The 12,441-nt window shown below is 40.2% G+C and overlaps 1 protein-coding gene across 1 annotated transcript in view; it reads left to right on the forward strand.

The window, feature by feature from the left end:
• Positions 1-11,286, forward strand: part of hs3st2 (heparan sulfate (glucosamine) 3-O-sulfotransferase 2) — a 28,321-nt gene extending 17,035 nt beyond the window's left edge. The window contains exon 2 of the mRNA XM_049560568.1: positions 8,779-11,286. Coding sequence (XP_049416525.1) covers positions 8,779-9,397 — 619 coding nt within the window. The 3' untranslated portion in view covers positions 9,398-11,286. The remainder of the gene's footprint in view (positions 1-8,778) is intronic.
• Positions 11,287-12,441: the final 1,155 nt, after the last annotated feature.

Genomic DNA, 12,441 nt, shown 5'->3' on the forward strand with positions numbered 1-12,441 from the left:
TGGTGACTGTACCTGGTGGCAGACAGAATTGCATAGTGAAAGTGAGGCTTACAGGGAGCCCATGGAAACACTGATGGTGTCATTATTCCTTACCAATTGCATTGTGCTATTAACATTTACTTCATAATATTTAAAAATTGAAAAGCAAAAAAAAAAAAAAAAAAAAAAGTGCTTATTTTTATCTTACTGTATAGCCAAATTTAATAATGAATACATGCCTCTAAATAAGACTGTTTAATTTTAGCGTTTGCCTCAGCTGTTTTCAGGGCATTGGTCTGTTAAAAACACATTGTAATATACTGTGAAGTCTCCCTGTTTTGAAGAGACTCAAATTAGAACCTTCACAATAAAAGAAACACCACGTGTAGCGGCTGCTTCACACCCATTAGCAGTGACTTCCTGTGATGTTCACACAGATGAAGCTGGTCCTCACTTTTCAGTTTTCTTAGTTACATTTATTTGCTTTATTTATAGCAAGAAACTGCCTTAAATGGTAAACACATTGAAATAATCATCGCAAAAACAAAAGTGATGCTTGAGGGTTAATTAATAAAACTGCTAGTATTAATGCTTTAAGGCCCAAGACTATTATGTCTGTTAATTGCTTAGATATTTACAAAAAAAAATATCAAACAAACCATTTTTATAGATACACCAGAAGTCAGTGTTAAATTCAAACATACCTAAATAAATAAGATTTACAATATTTTGCACAAATTACCAATAAGAATCAGAGAATCAGGGCATCAAACGAAATGCTGAAGCATCCAGAACGAATTAGCTTTCAACCATGTCCTCTCATTTGACCAGGAACAGGTCTCATTTACAGTATCGAGCTGATCTTCCACACCTGAGTTCATTTTCCCAAAGTGATTAAAATGTCACAGCCAAGCCTTGTAATGCATCCTGACTTAAAGTTTCACCAAGAATTGGGTAGAAGAAAATTACCCTGAAGAATTTAGCGTTGACTCTGAGTGAAAAGGTGGTAATCAATCAGAACACTTCACTCAAATGTCAGTTAATCAAGGTGTGTGTGTGTCTGGGTATGTGTGTTCGCTCATGTCCCACAAAGCAAGATGTTCATTTGAAAGTTTCTACTGATACATGCATACTGATAAAGATGCTGGAGTGTCAGACCCAACAGTGATTACCCTTGGAGCAATTCCATTGGTATTACAGTCATGTAGCTTTACAAACTGGAAATAATCATTACTAAGCAAGGGCGGAGCAGCTTTTCGTGAAAGAACCCAGTGCCATAAAGATCCTCAATTTTATCTTCTACTTTCAGATGCTGTGTGCAGTGCAGATAGTTTCTTGGGGGCATTGGGAGGAAAAAAAATCCTGATGGTTGGTTCAGACACCTGCCTCAGGTATCACATGTTCCCCTTCTGGCTTGATTCCTGCTATCTCAATAAGGAACAGATACATAAATGAGGCTGCTGCTGCTGCTGCTGCTGGGTGTGTTTGAGCGAGCAGAGAAAATGATTTATCAGAAATAATAAATCTCTGCTCATCACTTGCGTTCTGTTTGTGATATCACATATGGCCCTTAAAGGTTCAAATAAGCTGTGGCAGGGCCGGCGCATGCACGTACGATAATTTTGTAATAACCAGATAATTTGAGATGAGCTCCAACTACAAAATTCTAGTTCAAATAAATGTTTGTACTTACAGGCACCCCCCAGTGTTCCTCATTAACATCACTCCAAGACAGACGACTTTGAGTTTATAGGTCCAGGCTGCTCCCACTGACATGAAAGAATCCCTTATAAATAGCCCTGATTTCAGTAGAAAATAAAGACTAACATCCTTTGATCATTGGATTGTACCTTGTCCTCCTTGGCTGCAGATAGTTAAACAATCCTTTGACTGGAAAAATGACAACTGAGCTCAGAGGACACAGAGGCCGTAGGTATCAGTTTAATGAGCCACAGGGCGAGATTAGACGATGCCCAGCAGGATATTGCTCTGTTAATATTTCTGTTTTCATCTAGTCATGTGTGATCAGATACTGGAGATAGGATTATTCCAGCACATATTGTATTTTCTAACTTGTTGAGTTCTTTGAGGAGAACTGCTCTCAGTAGAAGATACTAAAGTGTGAGAATTTATTGATCCATCAAAGACAGCAGTCGTAAAAGACTGCATAATTTTGCCGTGGACCATATACAGTGACTATGTTTACACTGACTGCAACAGTCTTTTGTTTCCCACTGAGACCCCAGACCCCATTTACACCTGGTATTAACATATAATGTGCAATGTATCTGAATAATGCAGCCCAGTCACCAGAATAAAATGTTGGCTTTGTACATTTCTGAAAATCACACTTGTTTCTACATTTCATAAATATCAGAACAACATTTAAAAGTGACATGGTTCAGGTTACATGTATCTGAGCTGAGTGCCTCACCACGGGGAGAAAGGGATGGTGGATGGTGTGATACCTAGGCGAGACAGCTATCAAGCAGCAGACAGCAGCAGATCACTGTTCAAGACTCAAACACTGTCCAGCTGAGTTTGTATCAATAAAGGCGAGTATTTTTTTAATGAGAGTTTGAGACATGTCCAGCTGTGTTTGTAGCAACAAATGCTGGTATTCTTTTTTATGAGAGTTCTGGACATTTCCAGCCAGGTTGTAGTGAGAAAAGCAGGTAATTTTAATGAGAGTTCAAGATATATCCAGTCATGTTTGTAGCGACAAAAGCGGGTATTTTTAAATAAGAGCTCAGGATACGTCCAGCTGTATTTGTAGTAACAAAGTAACAAAGCGAGTGTTTTTTAACGACAGTTCAGGACATGTCCAGCTGTGTTTGTTGTGACAAAAGCAGGAATATTTAATGAGAGTTTGGGACTTTTCCAGCTGACTTGTAGCCGCAAAAGCGAGTATCTTGAAATTCTATTTTGGGACATTTCCCACCAGGTTGTAGCCACAAAAGCAGGTATTTTTTAAAGAGAGTTCAAGACATATTCAGTTGTGTTTGTAGCGACAAAAGCGGGTATTTTTTGATGAAAGTGTGGGACACTTGCAGCAGTGATTCTAGCGACAAAAGTGGATGTTTTCACAGCTTATGTGTTTGTCACTTTCTTTTTCATTTTAACCCACACCATGATCTTTTCCTGACCCTAACCAAGTGGTTTTTGTGCCTAAACCTAACCAGACCTTAACCACAGGGCATCATGATGATTTCGGAACGGACTTCAGAACAATGAGTTTAATATGGTCGGACCAATGGGATGTCGAACCAATGGGCTGTCGGACCAATGGGCAGTTCCCATAACGTTCCTCAGAGAGTCTCTCTGAGCAATGCTGTTGTATGAGTCACTAATGTATTAAGGAGAACTGGATAGGCTAGTGGATGTACAGGGGGTCATCCCTGTGTTTCCCGGGTTCTATGTTTCCCGGGTTCTATATTTCCTGGGTTCTATGTTCCCCGCTTACCACCCAGAAAGGTTCTATGTTTCCCGGGTTCTATTTTCCCCGCTCAACAAAAAAGGGTTCTATGTTTCCCGCTTACTAAAAGAACCCAGGAAACATAGAACCTTTTTTGTGTAAGCGGGGAACATAGAACCCGAGAAACATAGAAACTTTTTGGGTGGTAAGCGGGGAACATAGAACCCAGGAAACATAGAACCCAGGAAACATAGAACCTTTATTGCAGGGTTAAGTGGGGAACACAGAACCTGGGAAACATAGAACCCGGGATACATAGATACGCTCCCATGTACAGATGGAGTGCCATTCATTCCTATAAAACTGCTCACTAAGCACATACACTGGTTTCCTCACACTTTTGATTTTGAGCCCATGGAGCATGTGCATTACTTTTCTAGTTAAGCCAGTTGAGAGCATGCACTGTCCCAGACATCCGCTGGCCGAGCTGTCTGAGTTACTCTTAGCTCCCCGCACACATGAATGCTTAAATTTAATTATATAGCTCTTCTCTTACTTTCTAAATGTTGCTGGAAAGAATGGACCAAATTCTGATAATAAAAAGAGTCATTTAGCAGGGTTCGCTCAGAAAAATGTATCCACCATTTGACTGCCACTCCTTTACAATGATAGTGTATGGAGGAAAATGTATTCTTATCCAAATAAGATATCCAGACTCAGTACATTAACATGGACAGTTTAATTCAACTTTCATTTTGAATGAAAGGCCATTCCAATTACAAGTGGTCATGTAAATGGTCATTCCGACTGAAAATTAAATCCGATTAAAGGGGGTGGTTTATCCTGTTTGTCATTCTGAATGAAAGAATTTTGTGTGCATGTAAACGCTCATTCCTCTTTAAGTTCATTCTGGTCTTTCTGTGCATGCTCGTTTCCTTGCCCTTCTGGCGCGATGACGTATATAGCGCGCATAGCAACGGGCTGAGATAGAGCAGTCAGACTCGTTACGCTCACCGGTTTCCATTTGCCAAAGCACGGTCTTCTATCTCCCTTCTTCGACCTTCTGCCTCTCTCTTCCTCCTCAACAGACGAAGCATTAGCAGAACAAGGTTGTTGTCGTACTGCTGCTTCAAGAATATAAGCAAAACAAGCCCGAAATAGGCATGAAGAACGGCATCGTCAAGCATCTTGTTATCTGGAGTGAGGACTACAGTGTTTTCTTCCGGTAAATGTAAACACGTAACATCCGCCCCGCCCCCTATCCAATCAGAAACCTTCCCTGCCCCAAACCTTGCGCAGACCTGAATAAAGGCGATTGAACTGATCTCCCGTGTAAACCCTCATTCGGAATGAATATTTCTCATGTAAATTACCTGGAAAAACTTTAATTCCGAATGATTTCATTCAGATTTATTTCATTCTGAATGAGAAGCCATCACATAACCGCACCCACTGTGTGTATAATACCTGATGTAAATGGCTTCTTAGCAGAGACCGACTGTGGTTGCTTGTGTATATTATGTGCATTCAAAATGTTACATTTACTTTCAAGTCAGATCTTTGAGTACCTCTCATAGGAAAAATAACACCTAAATGTTGACTAACCATTCTTAACACATGCATGATAATTGATTTCAGCGGTGCCGCTGACTCTCCAAACTCGAGATATTTCAGTCTATTCAGTTTTTTTAACACCCTTATTTCCATCTCGTCTCTTTAATTCCCCTCAGTTCTGTATGATGTCTGTGTAACATGAAGAAGATCCGGTGCTGAGACTCACAGCTGTAAAAATCAATAACTCAAGATAAGTTAGTATATAATGCAGCTTTCTCTGATGGACAGGCTCACTTGGAGTTTTGTATTCTGCATCCAAACAAAAACAGCCGGTGTGAGTGGAAAATGTCAGTGTGAAATCCTCTTGGTTTAGCATCATAGGTTTTTCATCAGCACCATATTCCCAGTATCCTCATGCTTGTGTGTGTAAACATGTTGTCAACAGAGTAGTGCTGTATACGGTTGTGTAGTCAGCAGCGAGTAGCTATACTATTTTAAGCAGAGCCATCTGCAACCTTTCACTGTATGTGTTCACATTGTCAGCCCAGTTTTGCGATATAACAAGTTGAGCCAGCGTGTTCGGGGTCCTCTCATCTATACAATCTTCATCTCCGAGGATGGTGAGAATGTATGGAATTGACAAGCCAGATAACGAAGACAGTTTTCTCAGCACACAGCCAAAGATTCTGTACCTCCTGGAAAATGGCTGCGAGTTTTTTTTTTTCAGTGAGTAGCAAAGCTGTTTGCTTGAAAAGGTGCTGTTCTCATAAAAGATTAATAGTTGCCTACTGGCCCTGAGGCACCCAAGCCAACAACTCAGGATTCATAAATAAAACTAAATGGATCAATATTTCCAAGACTTTAGAGGTAACCTATGGCTACCCCTTCCTTGCGAGAGAAAGCTTTGAGAAAGGTTAGGCTTTAATCGAAGCCTTCCCCCAGTAATAATAAAGAAAGTGTGGTATTTAATCATCAGCACTGTGTGGTAACATACCTGAAATCAAGAGACCGATGCACATGCTGTGAAATAGAGAAGTTTAGGTACTGTATCTGTAATAATAAAAGTTAAACAAAACAGTATAATCGTACTATTTTGTAATTATTCTCACCAAACTGTAAAGCTATTGTGCTGACTCCACAGCACAGTCCTTTTTCTTTACTTACAGGACACAGAGAACAAAGTGAGGATGAATTGTGGCCCAGGCATTCGGTGTCTCAACAGCCAACATCAGATGCTCATTAATCAAGTTTTATTGAACCAATGTGCCAAAGCAGAATGACATATTACGCCGGGAAGGAAAACTTGCATGACAAATATGACAAATAGAAACATTTGCCTGTAGTTTGCAAGGCCATTATCTTGGCAGCATGATGATGATAATTATGATGCATGTTTTGATTGTACAAGCTGTCGTGTCATCAGTGAATATCTAACAAATACACGGTGTTTGTTCAGGTTTTGTCTACAGTTAACTGATACTTTGCATTTGCTGGAAGTTAACCCTACACTTTTACATCTAATGTCATTAAAATATCGTTAAACTGTAGTTACTGCTGTCTGTATTACCAGTATTTCTATATATTTGACTGTGGTCATTACATAGCCAGATTTTTTGTTGTTGTTTGTTTTGTTTTGTTTTTGGGTTGTCTCTTAAAAGAACTGATAAAAGTGTACAAAAACTGAGGAAATAAAAGACAGTAAAATCAGGAAAGTCATACAAGGTACAACTCCAGATCCTGTCAGCTCCTCCTTCCTTACATAGTTGGCTTTTTAAGTGTCCATGTTCCCACATGGTTCTGGTAATCCATGGTCACTGGTTGTGGAATAATTTAACTGTTGGTGTTAGTACAGTCACTTCTGTTATACAAATTAAATCCACTGCGGACTCTGTGGAATTCATTGATGTCATCAATGACATCAACGGCTGGGTCCCAAAATGTTCGGAAGACTCCGACTGGCTCCTCTCGTGTCACTGAGGGGATGCATTGCAGTTTGTTTGCATATCTTGACCTCAACAAGATGTTGGAAAGGTGGTCTCTCCTCCCCAATATGGGCAGTGATCTCACTCTGAAGCCGCCTCTGAACGGTGAATAGCAGCAATCCAGAGGATTTATTCCCCTTATGATGCAGGGCGAGCAGTAACTGGATGGCACCTCACATTCCCACTGTCCTTTTTCACCATTACACACATGCCTTCTCCCCTTCTCTCACCACAGTCCTCTGCTCTGTCTGATTACCATTGAAAAAGTTACCTGGTTGAATGACACTGGTATTCTTTGGCACAGTGGTAGAGGGTCATGGGAGGATGCGAATAAAGCAATATTACATCAATTGGCCAAAGGGGGGTGCTATAGTAAGCGATTGAAATCACAAACTTTGAATGGGCATATCTCATGCCCCGTATGTCGTAGAGACATGAAACTTTGCACAGAGATGCCTCTCCTCACGAGGAACAAATTTGCTTAAAGAACCCATATCTTCCGGTTATATAGATTTACCGCCATTTTGAATTTTTTGAAAAACACTTAAAATCGATCTCTTCCTAGGAAGTTTGACCGATCTGCATGAAACTCGGTGAACATAATCTAGGGACCAATATCTAAAGTTCCCTCTTGGCAAAAGTTGGAAAACTTACTAAAACTGAGCTTCTATAAGGCAATGAATATTGCGGAGGGCGTGGCTCATCACATAAAGGTGCATAACATCTCAAGGGTTTCACCGATTACCACGCAACTTTGTAGGCATATGACCACACATAATCTGAGGGGACCCCCACCATTATTGACCCCATCAAACAAAATGGGGGCGCTAGAGAGCTAATTTCTTATCTAGGCCTAACTGCCATATGGATTTTTACTAAACTTGGTAGATATGTAGAACAGGACGCGTCAAGGTGACTGGAGAAATTTAACTCTAATTGGCAACTGGGTGGCGCTATAACAACAGAAATGTGCTTAAAAATGGCTAAAATGCAACCGATTGCTGTGGCTCCCCCTGTGGCCAAATGTTGTTGTTGTTTTTTTCAAATTTTTGGTATGACTAAGTCATGATATGGTATGCTGTACTCATCATTAAAACACTGCTTATATTATCAGTAGCAATAATTCCACAATTTAACATAACAATGACATTAGTTAATCTGCAACATTATGAGCACATTTACTTTTACCTAAAGTACTTTTGTATCTTTACGTGAGTAAAATTTTGAATGCAGGACTTTTACGTAGAAATGTCCCTGTTTATAATGTAGAGAAAGTAAAGTAATTATACTTTTACTTAAGTAATATATATTAAATATATATATTATATTGTCCTGTCTTTGCTGTTGTGTTGCTGTCAAGACCCGAAATGCCACAATGTGTAGTACATGTGCAGCTGTGTTTTGCATAAGGAGGAGGACGGGTTGGTAGGTGAGACAGCTGCCAAGCAGCCCGAGTGGATTTTGTGCTTAAACTAAATTACACGTTGATCACAGTTTTGTCAAGACACAAACTGTAAACTGAAGTGCAAAGTTTGAACAGATCAGCAATATATGAAACTCACAAAGTTACATATGAAACACACGGATGTAAGATATTCGTAATTTGCAGGAATGTACAACACCAAATTTTATTCTGGTGACTGGGTTGTCACAAGACATGTTAATAGGATGTTTTTAACTTGCTGTTTGCGATGCAAGATTATTGTTTGCTTCTCTCTGACTGCTACATTTTTATAACTACTCTCATCCAACCAACAGAAAAGACATGTGGAAAAGCTCCTGGACAGGAAAATAACACCTCTTGCTGACTCATCCATGTGTGTTTTCTTCTCTTCCTTTTTTCCCAAGGGGACTAATGCCACGTACACTAGACAGCCAGATCACATTAGAGAAGACACCCAGCTACTTTGTCACCAGAGAGGCACCCAGACGCATCTCCAGCATGTCCCATGAGACCAAACTGATCGTTGTGGTGCGTAACCCAGTCACAAGAGCCATCTCTGACTACACACAGACTCTTTCAAAGAAGCCAGACATCCCTACGTTTGAAGAGCTGGCCTTTAAGAACAGAAGCCAGGGTATCGTGGACACTTCCTGGAACGCCATACGGATCGGGATGTACATTCTGCACCTGGAGAACTGGCTGCAGTACTTTCGCCTGTCGCAGATGCACTTTGTGAGCGGGGAGCGGCTGATCACAGATCCGGCAGGGGAAATGGGCCGTGTTCAGGACTTTCTAGGACTGAAACGAATAATCACGGACAAGCACTTCTACTTTAATCGAACCAAAGGCTTCCCCTGTCTGAAGAAGCCAGAGAGCAGCAGCCAGCCACGCTGCCTGGGCAAATCCAAGGGCAGGACTCACGTACAGATCGAACAGGAGGTCATAGAGCAGCTGCAGGAGTTTTATAGGCCATTTAATATCAAATTCTTTGAAACTGTGGGGCAAGACTTCAAGTGGGATTGAGAGTGCCATACAGAAACAGTGCTGTTTTTTAAAATGGCTACCTCTGGAGAGAAGTATAAATGAGGGTATCTTCAACAAAGGTTTATTGAGCTATGTATACACCGACAAAATAAGACAGGAAAATATACTACTCATTAAAATATAATCATATCAATGGTTTCACATCATGTTCGGTTTTAGGTTGGGTCATTCTGATAAGTGCCATTTCTTTAAAGATATATATACAAAACTAAGTTTCTTTACCATAAACATGACATATGAATTCATCAACAGCCAACAAGCATTTATACATTAACCAAGTCATTACCCAGCATCATTACAATGCTGTTCTGTCATTTAGCCAAACCAGACCTACATTTAAGGAGCTGTACATAACATTCAAAGCTATAATTCAGAGTCTGATTCAGGCTGTCTGCACACGCCTCTCTACATAGAAAAGGCTGAACAAATGGTGAGCAACTAACAGTGCTAACTCCAGAAACAAAGCTACTAACAACAGTGCTGACAAAGCTAACATTAGCCCCTTTTCCACCGCAGGAACTTTTCTCATTTACCCGGGATTTTGAAAAACCTTTGTGCGTTTCCACTGAAATTACCCAGGTAAAAAAACTTTCCCTCAACCCCAAACTTACCCTGGAAAAAGTACCTAGTAGGGGGGTAGGACTTTTCAGATTACCTGGAATTCTTGAGGGGCGGGGCTGTGTGCTTCCTGGCATGGGCAGCCGCTGCAAACTTTATTTCATTTCTACAAGCTTCACTTCATTTCTGTTTTGATTAAGGATGGGTACCGAAACCCGGTACTAAATTAGCACTGGGGCTAAATTATCAAAGACCGTAGTATTGATATGCTCTAACGGTATCGGTTCTTTTGTGCTGGCGCTGAACTCCTCCACATACACACACCGACACGACACGGTAAACAGCCAAGCGGCCCGTGGTGGACACGAAGTGAATCACTCGAGTTGACGGCAGCTACACTCATTACTGTAAGTGACATTGAGCCTTAGCGAGTAAGAAGCCAATACTTTATCAATACATGTGTTCAGCAAGGACAGCACGCTAGTTCAGCTAATAGTAAATTGTTAATAAGCTGAAATGACAGCTGTCTGTATGTAGACTAACTTAGTATGACACTTATCTTAAAATACTTTTAAACTTCACTGCTGGCGGAGCCAAATACAGGGCACATGCCGAATCATCTGCATCATCACGCTAATTTGAATAAATTTTCAGGAACTTTGAGGTGCAGTGGAAACGCAAACCACACAGATTACCAGGAATTCTTTTACCCAGGTGAATAAATTCCTGGTAATAAAAGTTCCTGGGAACATTGGTGGAAAAGGGGCTATCGTTAACCTTGGAAGGAACCAGAGGGTCGATGCTACACTTCCGCAATGATGCCATGGGTCACGATAGGTTTATCAGCAGTAACTGTTGTATGAGCACAGTACAGAGTGGCAGCAATTAGCTAGCCAATGGGATACAAACACATAGACGGAGCATTACTTCCGTTCTCTGCTCAGGACGCCATAACTCCACTCTCTCTTTACACTGCAAATAGTTGTTTGCTGCTATGTTATTGCTCTGAATGTTGTATACAGCTCCCTTACTGACGTTAATGACTTAAATATTCATTCCGCTCAAAATGAACCACCGGCTTCACTGTTAAAATGAGCTCTCAACATAAAGTTGCAGCGAAATGTCAAATGAATAATAAAATCAGCCTGACGATTACTCTGCAATGAAATTTATCTCCTTATTGTTCACAGAAGCTCATATGCAACGGTGACAAATTTACTGAATAAATGTACTGTAACTGAAAAGAAAAAATAACAGCTATATTAAAACAGATGCTATAATACTGATTAAGGTTTATCGTTCGTTGAACTTCAGCTCTTTCTGTGTCAGTATTTTTGTTGTGATCATCGAAATAAAAGGCAAAAGTCTTAAGTATTTATTTGAGATTTTCTCTTATTCTTGCCTACACATCAGTAAAAGTACTGTGTTCTTCTTACATCGTCCAGTTATACTATCCAAGCACATGTATTCTACATTTGCAGTATTGTATTTTTGGGGTTTTCGTAACAAACACATCAATCAAATCCACCAGTGTCTGTGACATACAGGCAGTTCAGTCATTATCTGATGAGTCATACTCAAGTTGACCTTCACTCTAATCTCCTGACCAAATTTCAAAGAGCATATAACATACTAGTACAAAGAAGTTTATATTGAGCCTCATGAAAGATAAAACGTGCTGTCATGCGTGTCACTGATCTCATTAACTTTCACCATTCCTCTTTTGATGGATTTGATCATGCTCTTTCTGAATGGGCCTCCATGCTAAGCAGCTAGATTAACCTCCTGAATTTGCACCCTGAAGCCAATCAGAGTTGTCATTAATAATTTCTATCGAGGCCTCCAAAATTCTCAACACGGAAGAGGAAGTAAAGTGCCGAAAACCAAAGAATCTGTGCAAAAAGTAATACCCCAAATTAATGACATGTAAATTTATGCCTGATGTATCTGTGTCTGTGGAATGTGTCGACAAAAATGCACAGTGGAGTTTTTATAGTACAGGCTACAGATGTCAGATTAGCACAGGATTAAGAACACAGACGACCTCTGCAATTATTTCAAACGAAGTCTCCAGGTAATACTTGGGTCCCGTAAGAATACAGCTTGAGATTTAACTTTCACTGTGAACTGACTACAAAATGACCTTCCAACACTGTTGAAAGTGCAAGCGCTGCCATGTTGTTTCTCGGTTTAACATTCAATTACAAAGTCTAATTGGTCTGAGACGCTGGCATTCTCCTTATATCAGTCCCTTTAACTGTTTTGATGGAACTGTTTTGCTTGAAGGAGGAAACGCAGCAGTCAGCCACCATAAACAGTATGACTCCCACTTCCTGTTTACAATGTTTCGAAAGAACATTTCAGGAGAAAAATAGGCAGCACAGTAGCATAATCTTAGTTGATATTTGAGCAGCACTGAATTAAATGTTCTTATTAATTAGGGTGCAGTATCAATACAATGTCAA

The sequence above is a fragment of the Epinephelus fuscoguttatus genome, linkage group LG19 (genome assembly GCF_011397635.1).
Source record: "Epinephelus fuscoguttatus linkage group LG19, E.fuscoguttatus.final_Chr_v1".
Classification (NCBI taxonomy): Eukaryota; Metazoa; Chordata; class Actinopteri; order Perciformes; family Serranidae; genus Epinephelus; species Epinephelus fuscoguttatus.